The sequence below is a fragment of the Neomonachus schauinslandi genome, chromosome 2, assembly GCF_002201575.2.
Source record: "Neomonachus schauinslandi chromosome 2, ASM220157v2, whole genome shotgun sequence".
Taxonomy (NCBI): domain Eukaryota; kingdom Metazoa; phylum Chordata; class Mammalia; order Carnivora; family Phocidae; genus Neomonachus; species Neomonachus schauinslandi.
Window position 1 is genome coordinate 187,319,337 of NC_058404.1, and position 19,309 is coordinate 187,338,645.

General features: G+C 38.9%; 1 protein-coding gene across 4 annotated transcripts in view; it reads left to right on the forward strand.

Moving 5' to 3' along the window:
* Positions 1-19,309, forward strand: part of KCNIP4 (potassium voltage-gated channel interacting protein 4) — a 1,107,243-nt gene that overhangs the window by 988,256 nt on the left and 99,678 nt on the right. For 3 of the 4 annotated variants that reach the window (XM_021679401.1, XM_021679402.1, XM_044912762.1), the window contains one exon: positions 14,102-14,226. In XM_021679401.1, the coding sequence (XP_021535076.1) occupies positions 14,102-14,226 (125 nt within the window). Of the gene's footprint in view, positions 1-11,130; positions 11,149-14,101; positions 14,227-19,309 lie in introns of those variants that run through there. The other variant, XM_021679403.1, reaches the window with a different exon arrangement.

Sequence of the window (19,309 nt, forward strand, 5' to 3'; positions counted from 1 at the left end):
TCTTATTCCTGGCTATGACAAATGATAGATGTTTCAAAGCTAGCATAAAATTTCCTCCTTTTATGGCACTTCACTACCTCTGGAAGCAGGAAGTGGGGAAAGTTAGAACTTCAACACTTAACCCAAATTGCATACCAGTCGGCGCTACTATTTACTTGCTGTAAACTACGTGTTTTACTGATTTGGATACTTGTCCCTGGCGTTTTTATGGTCTTTTGTAGTTTTTAAAATTCTTTATCCTGATTATCTCACTTTATCCTCGTTAAATTCATGAGAGAATGACAGATCACAAGGGTTATACTCTCCATTTAGCAAACTGAAAAATGGAGAGATTAAGTGGCTTGTCCAAAGCCACATAAGTATTTAGTGACAAAGGGAAAGATGAGCATTCTTTTTCCTGGTCCATCATATATTTGCCAAGAATCTTCATTAAACCAGGAATGAGTCTGAGTGTAAGAAAGACAGAGACAGGAGTCCCAGGACAGCTGTCTCCTGTTGGCAGGTTTAGTGGATTTCATTTCAACATGGCAGACATTTATGGAGCACTAATTATTTTTAAAAGTAATAGCTCCAGGAACAGGGGAACACATAAATCACTTCCTCTGAAGGCTGACATTGTACTGAAATAAACTAATATGTATAGACATCACTCAGATACAATGAATACAGGTAAATGCTGTGAGAAGCAATATGAGGAAAGTGTTAGTGTTAAGAAGTTAAGGGTGAGGGGCGCCTGGGTGGCTCAGTTGGTTAAGCGACTGCCTTCGGCTAAGGTCATGATCCTGGAGTCCCTGGATCGAGTCCTGCATCAGGCTCCCTGCTCGGCAGGGAGTCTGCTTCTCCCTCTAACCCTCTCCCCTCTCATGTACTCTCTCTCTCATTCTTGCTCTCTCAAATAAATAAATAAATCTTTAAAAAAAAAAAGAAGTTAAGGGTGATAACTCTGGGACTAGCCTATTTGGTTCAAATTCTGGTTCTGTGACCAACTAACTAGCTATAGAAGACTTAGGTGAGTTGTTTACTCTTTCTGAACTTCAATTTCTTCATCTGAAAGGTGGAAATGTTAATAGTAAATATTCCATATACTCCCCCAAGGAGTAAATAAGCATGTGAACTGTTTACAACAGTGGCCAATAAATGTTAGCTGCTGATGCTCTTATTCCACGAGGACAATGATGATCACAATTATAGCCACACAGAGAAGGGATTAAATCCCACCTAAGTGCATTTCACAAACAGGTAATATTTCTTCAGGGCCCTTTGGAGAATAATAATTTCACTAGAAGGAGAAATAAGAGGAAGAAAGTTCTAGGTAGTTGAAAAGATGAAGCTTAAGATAGGAGGAGTGAGAAGTGGGGAAGAGAAGCCACCAAACAAGGTGAGCTGTGACCGGAGTCTGAAGGTTCTTACTACCAACACAATGCTGGACTTTACTAATAAAAGGAGGCAATGAGGAATCACATCCAAGCCTCTTATTTATTTATTTATTTTATTTCAGCTTTATTGAGTTACAATTGACACATAAAATTGTAAGATATTGAAAGTGTACAACGTGATGATTTGATAGTTGTATAGTTGTGAAAGGACTCCCCTCCTTTAGATAATTAACACGTACATCACCTCACATATATATTGTTCTTGTTTGTCTGTTTTTGCTTTTGGACAGAACTCTCTTAGGAAACGTCAATTGCACAATAAGTGTTATTAAATATAGTCACCATATTTTACATTGGATGTTCAAACACTATTCATCTTCTAGCTGGAAGTTTGTACCCTCTGGCCAAACTCTCCCTGATTTCTCCACCACCAAACCCTGCTGGCAACCACTTTTCTACTCTCTGTTTCTATAATTTTGACTTTGTGTTTTTTAGATTTCACATATAAATGATATCATACAGTATTTGTCTTTCTCTGTCTGGCTTATCTCACTTAACATAATGCCCATGTACTATCACGTATAGTAGGATTTCTTTATTTTCCATGGCTGAATAATATTGTTATATCTTTATACCACATCTTCTTTATCCATTCAGTAATTGAGGGGCACACAGCTTGTTTCTATTTCTTGGCTATTGTAAATAATACTGCAATAAATATGGAGGTTCAGATATTGCCTCAATGTCCTGTTTGCATCTTTTTTTTTTTTTGATAGATACCCAAAAGTGGGATTTTTGTATCAAAATGGAAGTGATTCCTTTCTTGATTGGGTTTTCAGATGGCTAGAGCCAGCCAATAGTCAAGGGAGTTGAGCACAAGTCCAACTTTAGAAGGGTTGATGGTGAACTTGAAGCCAGGGAAAAAATTGGCAAAGGATCAAGAGCAACATTTGAAGACAAGATACAGAGTATCAAAGCAATCAGCAAAAACTAGTTGGGTATTGGTTTCTAAATCAAGGAACCAACAAAGAGTCAGAGTGATAAAATGACTCAAAAATAAATTTTAAAAAAATCAGAAAGCAAGTAAATTGTTGAGGGAGAAAAAAACAAGAGGAAAATCAGTTGGAAAACTTTTTAAAAAGTCTATGTGACAAACAATATCAACAGTTAACTCTTGTTGAGAACAACATTATTCTAAGCCTAAAGAATTATTGCAAACATTTACTGTAAACCAGTGAGGAAGGCAAAATTATAATCCCCCCTTAGATGAGAGACTAAACAAGGAAATTAAATCACTAACCCAAGATCTCCCAATTACTGTTAAAGCAGAGTTTTGATCTTGAACAACATAATGCCAGAGCTTTAAGTCTTCACCACTAGACTTCTCTGCCTACAAGAGAAAACAAAGGCCTAAATATAAGACAATAGTGATAGAAGATGATGCTCATGGATTGGAAGAATTAATATTGTTAAAATGCCCACATTACCCAAAGCAATCTAGAGATTCAATGTAATGCTTATCAAAATATCAACAACATTTTTCACAAAACTAGAGCAAATAATCCTAAAATTTGTATGGAACCACAAAAGACCCTGAATAGCCAAAGCAATCTTGAGACAAAACAAAACAAAACAAAACAAAAAACAAAAAAAAACCCTGGAGATATCACAGTTCCAGATTTCAAGATATATTACAAAGTTGTAGTAACCAAAAGAGTATGGTACTGGTACAAAAATAGACATAAAGACCAATGGGACAGAATAGAGAGCCCAGAATAGAGAGCCTATGGCTGATGCTCTGACATCAGCCATAGCAACATTTTTCTAGATATGTCTCCTTCAGCAAGAGAAACGAAAGCAAAAGTAAACAATTGGGACCACATCAAAATAAAAAAGATTTTGCACAGTGAAGGAAGCCATCAACAAAACAAAAAGCTAGCTTACTGAATGGGAGAAGATATTTGCAAATGATATATCCAATAAGGGGTTAATATCCAAAATATATAAAGAACTTAACAACTCAACACCAAAAAAAAACAAACAATTTGGATGTCCAATTAGTGACTCTTCCATTAGAATTAAGGTCTATGTGAACAACGATTTTGTTGTTGTTCATTCTAGTGTCCACAGTGCCTTGAACAGTGCCTGGCTTGTAATAAGCACTCAATAAATAATTGAAAGAATGAATGAATGAATGAATGAATGATGAAATGTTTCTAGTATCCAGAACCGTGCTAGGCATTGATGGTAACAAGATAATTGAGGTAGATCTCTTGTCTCCAGATGTTCACATCACAGAAGAAATGACAGATATTCAATCAGGTCAATGATACATAAAGCAATCAGAGCAGACAATAGACAACTATGCATGCTGGATGGAAGTCTGAGGAGACTTGTTTCTGTGAAGCCGTCTGCATTGAGATAAGCCTTAAAGAGACTAAAGAGAGAAAGCTGAGGAGGAAGAAAGGCAGATCTATGTAGAAGGAGATGGTGCAAACAAAAGGATTAAAGTTGACAATGCAGGCTTTGTTCAGAGAATAGCAAATTGTCCAAGATATGATGTCATACGGTGTGTGGGAGGAAATGACAAGCGGTAAAGCTAGGTTATTGTTTCAAATTCCATTCCAAAAAATAGTCCTATTCCTTTGTCCATACCAAAGTGGAAGAGTATAAAAGGTCTATTTTAAGTGCTTTCTACACATTATTTCATTTCAACCTCTCAACAACCCTTTGTAGTAAGTCCTATTATTATCCCCGTTTATGGATGAAGAAACTGAGGCATAGAGAGACTAAACATCTTGTCCAAGGTCACAGAGCTAACAAGAGTCAGCAAATGGATTCAAATTCAAGAAGTATAATAACAGAGCCCTCACTCCTGAAGATTCTAGAACAATGCCTCACTAGTAAGTGTGCAGTAGTTATTAATATTATAATTGCTGCCCTTTATTGATTAATTACTGTATGTCAGTATATCATTCAAACAATTTCTCAAAACAACTTTATGAAATTGATATTAGTATTATTCCTAGTTTATAGACTTTAAAATTGAGGTTTAGGGAGGTCAAACGCATCATCCAGTATCAGAATTGAGAAATAGACCCAGGAGAAAATAATTGGAGCAACTGAATAATTTGCTAGAATGAGTGCTCCCAGGCACTTTTCTTCTTATTGTAAGGGTGGCAATAGGTGTCACCATAATTAATACTAATATTACTACAAATAACAACAATATTATGATTGTTCACTATGTCCCAGTCACACGTACCAGCTCATTTTATGTCCAGAGTCATTCTATACTATAATATCAGGTTAGATTTTACTCTCATCTTTATGGCATTCGACATCCGGCAGAACTAAGTCACAGAGAGTCTTACTAACTTACCCTAGTCACACGTAAATGTCCAGCTGACATTTGAACTAAGCAATCTAACTTTCTCTGAAGCAAGAAACTAGCTTAAACCTAGAAAGAACATAACAAAACCTAGATCACTGCTCGGTTTTCCTAATGCTCTGTTTTAAATAAAGCCATGACAGGGATGCCTGGCTGGCTCAGTCGGAAGAGCATGTAACTCTTGATTTTGGGGTCATGAGTCATTGGGCGTAGAGATTACATTTTCAAATAAATAAATTTTAAATATGGCCATGGCAGATAAATGTTACTGGCATCCCTGATATTAGCCCCAAAACATCCCCCTGATATACCACCAAAAATTTATTACTAAACTTACCCAAACTTTTTCTAATTCCCTACATAATAGATTCCAGCTATTTACTGTCTACTTGCTAAAGCAACACACTACCCAGTAACATATTTGAATCAAACATTATACTTTATATAAATAAAATTTCTATCCGTCTGGCTAATATCTGTTAATGAATACTAACTAGACTTATTGTGGTAATCATTTTGCAAAATATGCAAATGTCGAATCATTATGTTACATAGCTAAAAGTTGTATAATGTTATATATCAGTTATATCTAAATAAATAAACAATAAATACATAAAATGTCCATGTTTATTCTTTTTCATTAGGCTTTAAATTAGCATTTTAAAAATATATCACCTGCATTTTATCTTCTGAAACGAAGAGAACAAAGCCTGTTCTTAATGACCCAGATCAAAAGTTGGTCATTGACCACTTTGTTATATTATTTGCTATAATAGGCTCATGTGCCTTTTCAACTTTATGTTCCCTCCTCTGTCCTCGGGCAATCAGCTGTCACTTCTAGACTTTAGAGTCAGTACATTTAGGTTTAAGTTGTCACTCATAGCTTCCTGTAACTATGTCCTTCATAAGTTACATTACTTCCAACCCTGATTTCCTCATCCATAACAGCAGGGTGAGAATATTTGTGCATAGGGTAATCGTGAGGTTTAGCTATAATAACGAAAGTGAAAGAATTCTGTTTACTACAAGGTGTCAGCTGTCAAATGTTAGGCATCATTACCGTGACTCATGGGCTTCTTTTAGTTTGTACCCCTTCTTTCCCACCCCCAGCTGCTTCCAAAGTGGAATGGGAAGCTTATTAAAATTGTGGGTGTAGTAAGCATGGGGACACTCTTATTGAGATAGGACATCATGACAGGCATTTGGCAAAGCGCTGTACTAGGAGTCAAGGAAAGCCCGGTCTGCGCCCAGATCTGCTGCTGTGTGCGCCATGGCCTTTCACTTACAACCGCTAGTACTAAGGCTTTATATTTGAATATAAATTTACAAAGTGAAGGGGCTGGATTCAAAACCACATTCAGTTCTAGGGTAACTCTATTTCCTGCCTAGAGCCCTTTTGCTATTCAATTCCTGATTCTAGGTTGGATGTGTGACCATGGGCAAGTTACTTCATCTCTCTGGGCTAGTGCCTTCATCTGTAGAACATAATTTAGTATCCCTAGTGTGCTGATGGGGATTTTATGAGTTAATATAAGTAAAGCGCTTACACAGAGCAAATGCTAAAAAAATGGTTTGTTATTATTATTTGATTTTAAAGACAAACTAAAGAAAGTCTATCAAACTTGAGGAGAAACTCTTTTGTTAGGGCATTTTTAATTTAGTGAGCTATCGTGGACTATCTTACTTTATCTCTCTCCATGTTTCACCATTTTTAAAATTTTCTCTTTGATTGTATTCCCTCTCAGCTGTTGACTTTGCTGACTAGACTATCAATCTTTTGGGTCTATCTTGATGTGTAAGTTCAATCATATTCCTTGTTTCCTTCTTACCAAACCCCAGCATTTCTATTGTAGATTTTCTCTCTGTGTAAAATGAATTGCAATATAATTTTTACGTTGCTCATTTATCAAAAAGCAAGTAAGACCCTACCAGCTATGAAATAATAGCTCCCATCATAAGGAGTCACACATGATTTGCTCCGGTAGTAATATGGCTACACTAATAACAAGCATTCCAATTAGGTGATTATATTTTAAAATCTAAGCTTGCATGAAGAGTTATTATTTATGTTTGTAAATAAGGTAGAGATGATCCATTCATGAGTGCCATGAGAAATAGCTCCAGCAATCGTCCCCTGAGTAGTTATATTTTCTAAGTGATTGAATCCAGTCATGAAATTGCAAAGTAATTCAAGTTCTCCTCGAATGGAAATTTTAATGTCATTGTCAACAACCACCTCTAACAAAAGATGTTCAAAATAATTGGCCATTTTCAAAATACTTTTCATTTTCCATGTGATATATGAATATTAAATAAAGTACTAATTATGAAGGGTTTTTTTGGTCCTAACATGATTTCAGGACCAGAACTGAAGACACACGTCTGATTAAGAAAAATTGGGGGGGCTTCTAGTTGTTTAGGGGGGTCTGGGGTGTGCTAGGACTCCCACAGTGTTTTGGAGGGATTGATTGCTTTCTACACGTGGGCTGGGCTCCATCAGCTTGGAGTTAATTGCTCATGTACTCTCTATGTGCACCTGAAAATAGCTCCTGGTGGTGGAAAGGTGCATGGCTGTGAACACAGCAAGAGTCAGGAGGGCTCCCAGGCCTTTGGATTCTTGAGATAAAGTATTTAAATTTGGCAAAGTTTAAACAGTTGCTTACTGTGCTTGTCCCAGGTTTGAACTCTCCACCGAGAGAAGTCAAATGATTGAACAGAAAATAGACAGATTTGTGTCAGTTCCCAGCAACCCCACTTATCAGCTGTGTGAACTTAGGCAAATTCCTTAATTCTGAAAATCAGTGTCCTCAACTGATTATAATGCCAACTGCTCTGAGGACAGTGAGGGTTGGAGCCAAGGCATGGAATGCTCTGTGTATATGGTATTCTCTCAATGCCTGTACAAGTTTTCAAAGTAGGAAGAAAGAGAGGAAACAAATTGCATCGGTACCATGTACAATAGCTTTTGAAGTCTTCACCTAGACAGCTTGATCTTTGTCCTGCTGGGTCAGACATGAACATTAACCAAACAGTAGCATCTACTCCTTATGCTAGACATTCTCACAAGTTGTTTTCTATGGTTATAGTCAAGAATCTCCCAGTGATGTTTAGTGTAAATCTAAAACCTGGAGCAAAATTCACCAAACGACCCTCCAATACCTGCCACTGGACAAAGCCTCTAAAATCAGATGTAGCATATCATTAGGAGGTAATCATCCTCATCATGATTTTATTGCCATACTGATTAAGTCACTATTAAACCAATTTAATAAAGCATAAACACTAGGAATAAAGACTCAAAAGATATTTTTATAAATGAGATAAAACAATATAAGTCAAGCCAGCTGAATCTTTGGCTAGACAAATCAATTTCAGCTCAAATAGGATTTTAAAGTAATAGTGTTTATGATCTTTTATAATGAAAAATGGATACACTATGTAAAGAAGGGTCACGTTGTATTGCAAAATGGACCTCATGTAGATACATCCATTATGTTTGGGGGCTTATAGTAGTTATTCACTGATTTCATATGTTTTTACTGAGCATATTTAGTGTGCCAAACTAGCACACTACTGTCAAACTGATGCAGCCAGGGGTCCGGCCAGTCCTAGGTGGAACGAGGCAGCAGCCTCCCGGTGTCCCATGCTATGATGAAGCAAGTACTCCTCTCTGCGTACCCAGCCTGGGTTCTAAACCAGATTTCCAAGTAGAGGGACATTATTTATAAAATGGTTTTATTTCAGCATCACAGGCCTTGTTTACAAACACTTGCTTTAGGAAGGCAGACCTCACACTCATATTTGTTTGTAAAGCAAGATGTTCTATAGTTATGTTCTGGAGGGTATGGTTTGACCTTGGATAGAGTCAAATTCGTATAAGTTGGGCTGTAATAAACTTCTGCTGTAGAAGACAAGTTGTGAGAAAGAGGAGAAAGATGCCTATTTTAAAACCTCATTCTGTTGTTCCCAGGTGATTTGAACTCTAATTTCTAGCCCAACTGTGTCATGGCCTGAGGGGACTATTTACTCAGACGTAGGACAACCTTGGCCCTGAGAGAGTTAAATCTAAGAAACAAATAACAAAGAGACAGCTGGGAAGCTCAAGGGTGTCTGGGTTTGGGAATTAGTTGTCTGATTAAAATTAAATCTGTTAGAAGATACATGAATTAAAATGCTATTTGTATTCAGCTTGTCTTGGGATGCAAAAGCAGCACTGAATTAGCAACTCAGCAAGATGCCTGTGGAGTTAAATCTTGGCAGAGGCCTGGAGATGATTCAGGTGGCCAGGGTCCCACCTGGTCCTGGTTTTAATCTTAGACACACATTTCTCGATGGTAAAATGTATAAAAGCACACAGTCTTTTTGTTTTTTCCAGCTCTGAGATAGCATCCCTTCCACACCTTGTTCTATTTGTTTCTAAATCAGCACAGCATCGACTGCCACCACGGTGATCTCTCCAAGGCACCCAGACATGGTTCCCCTGAGGCATTGGGGGTTCAGTGGCAGTCTAAAATCTTTTTTCCCCTAGGATTTTAGACTAATATATAGATAGATAGATGATAGATAGATAGATAGATAGATAGATAGATAGATAGATAGATAGATAGATAGATTTTGGACATATATATATAAAATCTTTTTTCCCCTAGGATTTTGGACTTATATATAGAGAGAGATTTTGGACTTTTATATATATATATTTCCAGCTCTTAAAATAGCATATTGACTGAGCTCATGATCTTTGGTGTTAAAAAACCAGGGATCAAATCCCAGTTCTGTCAGTTACTTGCTATGTGACCTTGAGTAGATTATTTAAGTTCTGTGAGTCCCAGTTATTCCTTGTAAAATAAGGGCAATAATAGGTCTCTCACAGCATTTTTGTCAGTATTAGAATGAGATAATACCCAGCCAGGCTTAGAGCAAAAGCTCTCTATACAGTGGTGATTTTTATTAACAATCCCAGCAGAATGCTTAAAAAATTGGACTTTAGGGTGCTAAAGACACCTGTGTGCCTCATTACTAACTAGCCATTTGAGCTTGAACAAGTTGCTTAGACTTTCCAAACCTCTGTTGTCTCATCCCTAAAATGGGGATGAAAATCCCTCTCTTGGGGGCGCCTGGGTGGCTCAGCCGTTAAGTGTCTGCCTTCGGCTCAGGTCGTGATCTCAGGGTCCTGGGATCGAGCCCCACATCGGGCTCCCTGCTCGGTGGGAAGCCTGCTTCTCCCTCTCCCACTCCCCCTGCTTGTGTTCCCTCTCTCGCTGTGTCTCTGTCAAATAAATAAATAAAATCTTAAAAAAAAAAAAAAAGAAAATCCCTCTCTTGAACAGTGTCATAAAGATAAAATGATATAATGGGCTTGCCCACCATCCAGTGTTCTCTGGGCAAATTCTGTGAGCAATAAGACTTGCTTTTGTGAGTGTTGTGTGTCATTTGAATATAGGTGGATGTATCTATTTACTAGGGCTACCAAAACAAAATGTCACTGACTAGATGGCTTGAACAGCAAATTTATTTTCTCACAGTACTGGAAGCCCAAAATCAAGATGTCTGCAAGCTGGTTTCTATTGACATCTCTCCCATTGGCTTGCGATGGCTGCTTTCTTGCTGTGCTTATACATGGCCTTTCCCCTCCCTGTGTGTATCTCTCCCTCTTCCTATAAAGAAACCAGTTATATTGGATTAAGGTCCCTATGACCTCATTTAATGTTAATTAACTCCTTAAAAGCCATATCTCCACATACAACCATACTGGAGGTTAGGCCCTCAACACATAAATTTTAAGGTGATACAATTCCACCCATAATCGTGTCAGAAATCAGACTGTAGGAGATAAAGGAGGAAGCAGGAGATAGAAAATGGACCCAGTGGATCTAGTCAACTTTTCTGAGACATTTGACAATGCAGAAAAGGAGAGGAGATAAATATGTTTTTTTTATCATTCTTATTTCTGTTGGTGTTGAGAGAGACTGTGACAAAGTAGAAAGAACGTAAGATTTGGCATCAGAGACTTGGGTGTGAATCCCAAGTCAGGTCATGATCCCAGGGTCCTGGGATGGAGCCCCGAATTGGGCTCCCTGCTCAGCGAGGAGTCTGCTTCTCCCTCTGCCCCTCCCCCTCCCCATGCTTGCTCTGTCCCTCTCAAATAAATAAATAAAAATCTTTAAGATAAAATAAAATAAAATCCCCCTAAATGCATGCTCCTAAAAGGTGGTTGAGTCAACTTGTGGATTTCAAATCCTGTGCAGAATCATGCTGTGCTCTCCAGAGTTTGCCTCCAGGAATCAGTCTTGATTGGATTAGGTGGTGTTGCTTTTTTTTACTGTCTGCTGGTGAATTGCTGATGATTTCAGGTTTTTAGAGCCTATCAGCCTCCTAGAAATAGAAACAGCCCTTTGGCAGTTAGGAGTCATTAGGAAGTAAGGTACTAGTCAGCTGGGAAAACAAGAGTCCACAGATGCTTCAAGTGTGGTGCTTTGAATATTGTGCGTGCCGCTCATCCTATCACACACTTAATTCAATTACACTGACCTTCCGGCTCTGGGTCTTTTGTCTCCGTCTCAGCCTCAGCAAGTCTGTGACAGCTGGAGGAAGAAAAGTGTGTTGGTGGTGTGGCTCAGATTGCTGTGTGGTTACAAAGGCCAAAGAATGAATGTGCTGTTTTGTTTCTTTCCAGTGGAAGGGTCACTGGGTCTAGAGAAGTTGTGCAACGATTGAAAGACTACTCAGAAAATCTGATTAAAATTTCCCCTGCTTTTGCTTTTGCTGTGTTTCTCAGAACAAGGCGTGGAGAACACAGTGATTCCAAAGAAGGCATTTAAGGTCTACAAATGGTCCACAAACCTCAGTTTCAGAATAATTTTCTAGAGGGTTGCTAAGGTTCAAGGGGCCCCAGGGGAATGGAAACTTTAGTAGCAACATCATTTGTTTGCTGATTCACCCATTCATCCATTAATTCATTCATTCATACACTAAGTAATTCTTGAGTGACTATGGGGTACCAGAATCTGTTAGGTCCAGAGGATATACATATCCGTAAGACATTGCCCGTGTCTTCAAGGAACTCACAATGGAGAAGGCAGGCATGAACAGTTCGTAATGTTATGTTTTGCATGCTTCATGAGAGGTAGGTAGGGTGTGAGAACTCTGTCCAGGGAGCTACCAGTTCTGTATGGTGGAGCAATCTGGAAAGGCTTCAAAGAGGAGGCAGTAATACTTAAATTAGATCGTAAGAGATATATACATTTCAACAGGCAGAAAGAAGAAAAAGGAACATTTTAAGCCGAGGGAATTATACTGTAATCGACTCAAAAGAAGCTTATGTGAAGGTATTTTTCAAGAAAGCAGAGTCTTTCTATCTCATATTATCTATTTACATCAAGTCTGTTCCAGGGCATTTATTTCTGCATTGGCAACTACAGTAACAACAGCATAGTCCAATTCATTGGATCAACAGCAATCTTAGGGAGTACCTCCTCCCTAAGCTCAGGACCTATTGAGTAGAATCAACCCATTCTACTCAAATGTTCCAGTGAATGAAGGAGAAAATTGAAGGAGCCCCATTTGGGCTTTTTTGAGTTTCCCCGTAAAGTCCAGCCTGAGGTCAATTTGTGAATGCCTAGCTGCCATTTCCCCAGCCACCCGTAGGCCTCTACACATCCTTCAGGTGCATATCTCGCTTACTTTCACATCAATTTTATGCTTGTCAGATCGAGTTTATTCTTGGCCTTCCCATCTTCTCATGTCCCTTTTATTATTCCTTTCCATCCATCACTATCCTGCAGCTTTTCCATCTCACTGTTTCAAAATAAACTATTATAATATGAAAAGTACAGAACAAATGTCTGCTTTTATCCCCTCTTCCCCATTTTGACAAACATGACAATTCTAAGTACCTGTTTCATTGCCATTATTGGTCTTTTGTAAACTTGAGGGCAGTCATTAGGACACCCCAGGATTAGGGTTCTGCGGAAACTTCTTTATCCCTGCTCTGTGAGAGCGCTGGCCCCTCACTGCACTTAGTGAGACAGGGAAGGAAGTAGGTACAGGTGTTAGTGAAAGGCAGCACTGAGTATCAGAATGATGTGACTTTTGGCAACGATAACTATATTTCCAACTGACACATAAGACATGGAATTGGAACACCCTGGGTGCAGAGTTGATGAGAAAAAGCTCTTCTCCTGAGCTTCACTTATCTGAGTTGGAAATCTGTAGCTAAGAGGAAAGAATATAATGGAGGTTAGCAAGCCATGGCTTCAGGGCTGGGCCTGGATGCTTCTATTCCTGTTGAGTTCTTTAGCCAAGGTGTGGATTGGCGGATGGCAAGAAGAATGTCTTAGGCCTCCATTGGGCCCCACTGCAAAAAAGCTGAAATTAATCAAGGATCCTATACTTTGAGACCTGAGCACCCAGATCCTAATATATTCCAACACCTTCCAAATAGTGTTCTACAGGACCCTAGGGCAAATATGTATAGGTTACCAGATGTGACTTGTGGGGAGAAAGGGTTCTTTGGACAAATACACTTTGGGGTCAATTGGGTTAAACAAAGTTAAACAGAATTGTTTGTTGCACATCCTCTGGAAACCTTTAATTTCCACTGTTTTGGTCCCAAACTATGTTAGCATTTACAGCATTTCCCAGATTTTTATTCTTTTTACACAGAGCATCTTTGAGAAATTATAGTGTAAATATAATTCACAAAAGAAAGTACAATGTTTTAGAGTTTATCGGTAGCTATAGACTCCTTTGGCTACAGAGTAGGGTCTAGCCAGAAGTTTCCTCAGGCCCAGTCCATCCAGAGTGCACCCATGAACACTGAGTTTATACCAGTCAACTCAGCAGCTGATTACTCACTTCAGCACCTGACCTGGCTACTTTATTTATGGCCCCAGGCCAAATATTTGATTTCAGTGGAATCCTCAGAGAGTATTAGCAGAGTCCTACCTCCCAGTTGTGTGATACATAGGGTAATACTGATTGTCATTAAACTGAAATTCCATTTTTCTAACCCATACTTGGTATATATACACACCAATTTCAGGTTTTAAGGTTATTTGTGATTTTGTGCACTCTTCAAACTGTATTATAAAAATGCTAATATTGTAATATCTAATCATTAGAGTTTGGGGGGGGGAAGAGATTATGTGGAATTGTCTTAGCTTAGTTATGTAAACTCTGGGAAATGTAAAGACTACTTTAGGCGGTATCAGAATCCTTCCTCTGGAAAAATCGCAGACATCCAGTAAATGTTTCACTATTTTCCTGTGTTGTTGTGTATAAGCACTGGTGACCTGTGACTGTTCTTCAGCCTCTTTTTGGTTCTCCTCCACAGACAGCGTGGAAGATGAACTGGAGATGGCCACCGTCCGGCATCGGCCTGAGGCTCTGGAACTTCTGGAAGCCCAGAGCAAATTTACCAAGAAAGAACTCCAGATTCTTTACAGAGGATTTAAGAATGTAAGAACTTCCTTTTTGACTTTACCTTCATACTCTTCTCAGCAGAGCATTGAGAAGTGAGAAGGAAGGAGGGGAAACATATGATTCTGTGAGAGCCCCATCATATGTATGTTTCATACGGATCTTTCCTAGATATGAATATTGTCAATATCCATTTAGACTTTGAGTCACTTTGGCACACCAATGCTCATACAATGTGGGTGCACATTAAACAAGGATAAGTATAGAAAAAGGCATACTCAATTCAGTTCTTGGTATGTTTTGTTTGGTTGGTTGGTTTTGGCTGTAATGATATCATTTCAGTAAGCTTCAATTCTCACTTCATTATTGAACAATAGTCTTATGTTTGACTTGAATCTTGACTATAGATTAAGGCCCATCAAGGAACACCATTCCTGACACTGGTGAAGAGTCACTATAAGTTTCTAAATAAACATGCTACCAATGACTCTAGACCATAAGTGTCTGTAGGTAGTCCTTGCATCTGGTTCTTTGTGATTCAGGTGCACCTCCTTTCTGAGGGAATCATCTTCAAAAGGAGTGATAGTTCATGCATACCAGAAGGTGAGGATGAGAGAGAATGAGTGACCCAAACAAATGATCAGGGACACATTCTTGTTGGATACTTGGTATGTGTTTAGTATTAAGCTAGATTCTGTAGGTTATTCAAAAGCTAGAGAAGATATTCAAGGCGCTTCTGGTTTATATAGGGAGAGAAGACTTGTCATGAATTTATTTGAAAGCAATTCATCCCTGGGGCACCTGGCTGGCTCAGTAGGTAGAGCATGCGACTCAGTCTCAGGGTTGTGATTTCAAGTCCCACATTGGGCATAGAGTCTACTTTACAAAAAAAAAAAAAAAAAGGCATTTCGTCCTTAAGAGTGTCAAATGATTGTGAATCAAATGGCATACATGGGCCAAGATGTATTATGTTCTTACACATATGTAAACCATAGTAGCTACACTATAGGTACCCTTTGAGATCCAAATTAAATTGCATTGATCCCTCCTCAAGTCTTCCCCCTAACAGCCCCATTCCATGGTCTGTAGACTCTACAGTGTCCAAAGAGTTCTGCTAATTCCAGCCTCTTCAAATCTGACCATCTCAATTGCTACCTCAGTGCAACCTCATGCAGACCAAATGACAAACTCTGCCTCTTCCACGGTATGCACATAAAAGTTTATTCAGAGAATGTGTAACACTAGTTGACTTTTCAGAATATTTTTATAGGGTTCCATCATGCATATTGCACACAACCTTCCACCATCTCTGACTCCATGGGGTCTCTCTCCACCCCATTTCTGCTCTCACCACTCTCCTTGCCTGGGCTTTCTAAGTTTTTCTCTCCCCATTACTACTCTGAAACCTGGTTCTCTGCTAACACCCAGGCCTTTGTGGGGGTAGACTGGGTGGGAAGAGGGGAAATTGGCATGGGGATAGGCACTTGCTCCACACAGACACAACTCTCATTAAAAGGAGTCTTGATGTGCAATCTATCAAGATAACATGTGTAAATAAACATGCATGAAGAGAAAGGGGCTTTGGAAGTGAGGCTAGAGAATTATTAGTTATGTCTGTGCTGCATAGTATGCAGAGAGAGCAAACACTTACCGAAAAACAGCTGGAATGACCACTGGCAGTAGCAATCAGATACAAAATGGTTGTCAAATAAAGGAGAATTTCATCCAACCTCTCAGCATCCCTGCTATGTTATCGCTCCACTGCCGTGATGGAAGGTCTCTCCATTTGGGGTCAGGCTGCTTTGTGTACCATTTGTTGCAAATTGAAGTCACGATTACTGCCATCGTTAACCTCCAGAGGCAGCATCTCTGCAGGTCGGTCTTCTCCAAGTGGCACTTCACAGAAACTGCCCAGACTCTGAGGTCTGCATTCGTTTATTTTTGTCTTTTATTTTTTTTCATTTTTATTGCTCTCTTTTATTTTCGTCTTTGCTTACTTGTCCTCTCCTCCTTCTTTTCCAGGCCCCTTCGCTATCCCCTTTTCTTACCCTCCTGATCCCTGCTCTTTTCTTCTTCCTGTGCTCTCTCCCTCCTCTCTACCTCCTCTGTCTCTTCTCCTTATCAATTCTTGTCTCTTTTCTTTCACTTCCCTCCCTTTCCTTTCTCTTTCTCTTTTTCTCTTCTCTCTGCATCAATTTTTCTGTCCCCCAGTCCTTCACCATGAGATCAATGTCCATCAGACCTGAGTGTGCCCAAAGCATATTCACATACTCCTTTACAAGAAAGAAGTCCACAATTTGCTCAGAAAATATTAATTGATGTCTCTGATAAATCAAATACAACTGTTCTTTTCATTTGTGGTTATTTACCCCTAGTCAAATGTCCAACTCTAATAAATATATCCTGAATTATATCAAGAGAGGCATGAAAGCAAGGCGGTGACACTCAGTTTAACAGGATGGCAGCAATCTGAACCAGCTTAGCGTCAGAGAAAGCAAACCAACTTGATTTCCTGAACAAAAATTATCTCAAGTTCTTAAGATCAAAAAGTCATTTCCATGGAACCAATTGGATTATTTATTTTTAATGAAACCATTCAAAATCCCTATATTTTTATTAAAAGGATAAACTGATTACCAACATCTTAAGACAGTCACACTGATATAAAGAAAGTCACCATGGCAAATCACCCCTGTTTGTAAAGATTGCCAGAGCCCCCCAATCTTTTCTCAGTACCTGATCCCTGATAGCATTTCCTCATATCCAACACAGATTATTAATAAAAACAGGGAATGGGAGAAAGGTACGCTAGTAAGAGAAAATTTCTCAGCCTGTCACTCTGTTTTACCTTCTGAGTCACCTCCACATTTTTATTTCTCTTACCACCTGCTGAACTGAGTTTCCAAAAGTAGGCAGCTGATAGATATGCAGAATATAGCATAGGGTTTCTCCATCTTTAGTGTGCCTTGGAATCAACTGAAGGCTTGATTGCCGGAGTCCAGCTCCAGCCAGGGTGGGTCTCTCGTAGGAAAGGATGGTGTCAGCGAATGAGGAGACACAGACACAGGATCAGGTTGCAAGCATCTCCTCCTGACAGCCTTGGAGGAACTTTATTTATATGTTAGGATTTTTTTGTTTTTCCATACTTTCGTAACATGTGATTATGTTTTTTCACAATTGACTGAGATAATCTTAGATCATTTTTTTGATTACAGACATAGCCTTCTTTTATTTTTCCTTTGTAATGATTAACATGACCTTTATTGATTTCCACTTGTTGACTTTCGCTAAAACTAAAAAACAATACACAAAGAGAAAGGTGCTAGACAGAGCGTGACCGTCTTGCTATTTTGTTCTATAGCGCAGGAAATATAGTGAACTGTGGAACAGCCTGAGCTGTTCCTTTCTTAGAATCTTGCCGCTTCTGAGGCGCCTGGGGGGCCTCGTGGAATTAGTTTCATTATGATTGCTTAGATAGGCGTAACTGAGTAGTCACTTTATCATGAAACCCCAGACATATTCCCACAATTATAAAGATTGCCATAAACAAAATGAAAGAGAATAGCAGGAGCCAGCTGTGGAGTCTCCTGTTTCCAGGATCGTCCCCCATACTTGGACTTTGTCAAACAGCATGAGTAGCTTGGCTCGCGCCACTTGATAAAACCCAGATTGCTGGGTCCCAGCCTCAAAGATTATGATTTAGTAGGTCTGAGATTGGGGTGAAGAATTTGCATTTCTCATAATTTTCCAGGTGATGCTAATGCTGCTGGTCTGGGGACCACACTTTAAGAATCACTGTGAAGATATCATAAGCTTCAGGTCACTCAGACGCAGGTCCATATCTTACTTGTTTAGCCAGCTGTCTCTGAATCAGTGGTCTGTGTCTCCTTATCTCTATAAATTGGGATATTGATACCTACACTGCCTGATTTTTGGTGTTTTTTTTGGCTGAGTTTTGTCTGTTTTTGAGAAATTAAGATAATAAACATGAAGTTCAATAAAACGGAGTTATAATAGTAAATCTCCAAATAGTCAAAACTTAGTTTTGTGTTCCATTGAAGTGGACAGTCCTGGTTGGCCTACATCCTCCCCCACAGTGTTTTGGGTTTTGAGCTATGTACCTATGTATTAGAAAGGATGCTGAAACCTACAAGGTATTCTCTACATGTCAGCAGTCTCAAACTTAACTGCATGTTGCAATCATGCCAAGACCTTTAAAAATTACAAATAGGTTGGTACCATGTGTGGTGATTCTGATGTAATTGCTCTGGGAAGAAGCAATCCTGAGTATCAGGATTTATAAAGCACTCCAGGTAATTATAATGTGCAGCTAAGATTGACAACCAGTGAACTAGATGCATAAAATCCTAGTCATAAGGTGCTTCTGTCACAAAAAGAGTTGACCTAATTGTGATGAGTCCCATAGTCTTGAATACCAATGGTTAGACTGGCTACTTTGGAACCTTATGAGGTCTTTGGTGGGTTTCCACCCCTTGGGGAAATGTGTGTGTAGGTGGGTAACAAGTCTTACCTCTGATGATTCTGACTCAGTTAAATCTGAAGTGATGCTCAATAATTTTTTTCTAAACTTCTTAATTAAAAAAAAAAAATCCCATTTAATAGATAGCTAACAGAAAGCCACATTTGGTAACCACTGACCCGGCAGGTCAGATAAGTATCCATACACATGATTCATAAACTTGACTTGCTGTTCTCTTTCAAAATCAAGCATAACTTCAGTTCAATTTTAGGTGATCATGAATGGTCTTCTGAGGCACTAAGTTTTAATATGGCTATGCCTTTTTGACATTTACTTTCATTAGTTAATTTACAGCATATCCTTCCCATTGTTTAAGGCAGGATGTGAAAGTTACAAGAAGTTAGATCTATTTGCTTTGGACAGCTGGTGCCTTCCTGTCCCAAATCCTTCCCCGCTTCTTTTTCTTTCACTCATTTGAATTATAATAGATCAAAGTAACCATTAGATTCAAATATATCTTTAAGGTGTCATTTGAATGCTTGGTAATGCCCTTCTTCCCTAAAAATGCTAAGTGTTAATTTCCTTTCTACCTAAAAATGAAGGATGTCTGTATTGGTTTTTTAATTGTGTGTAACAAGTTAT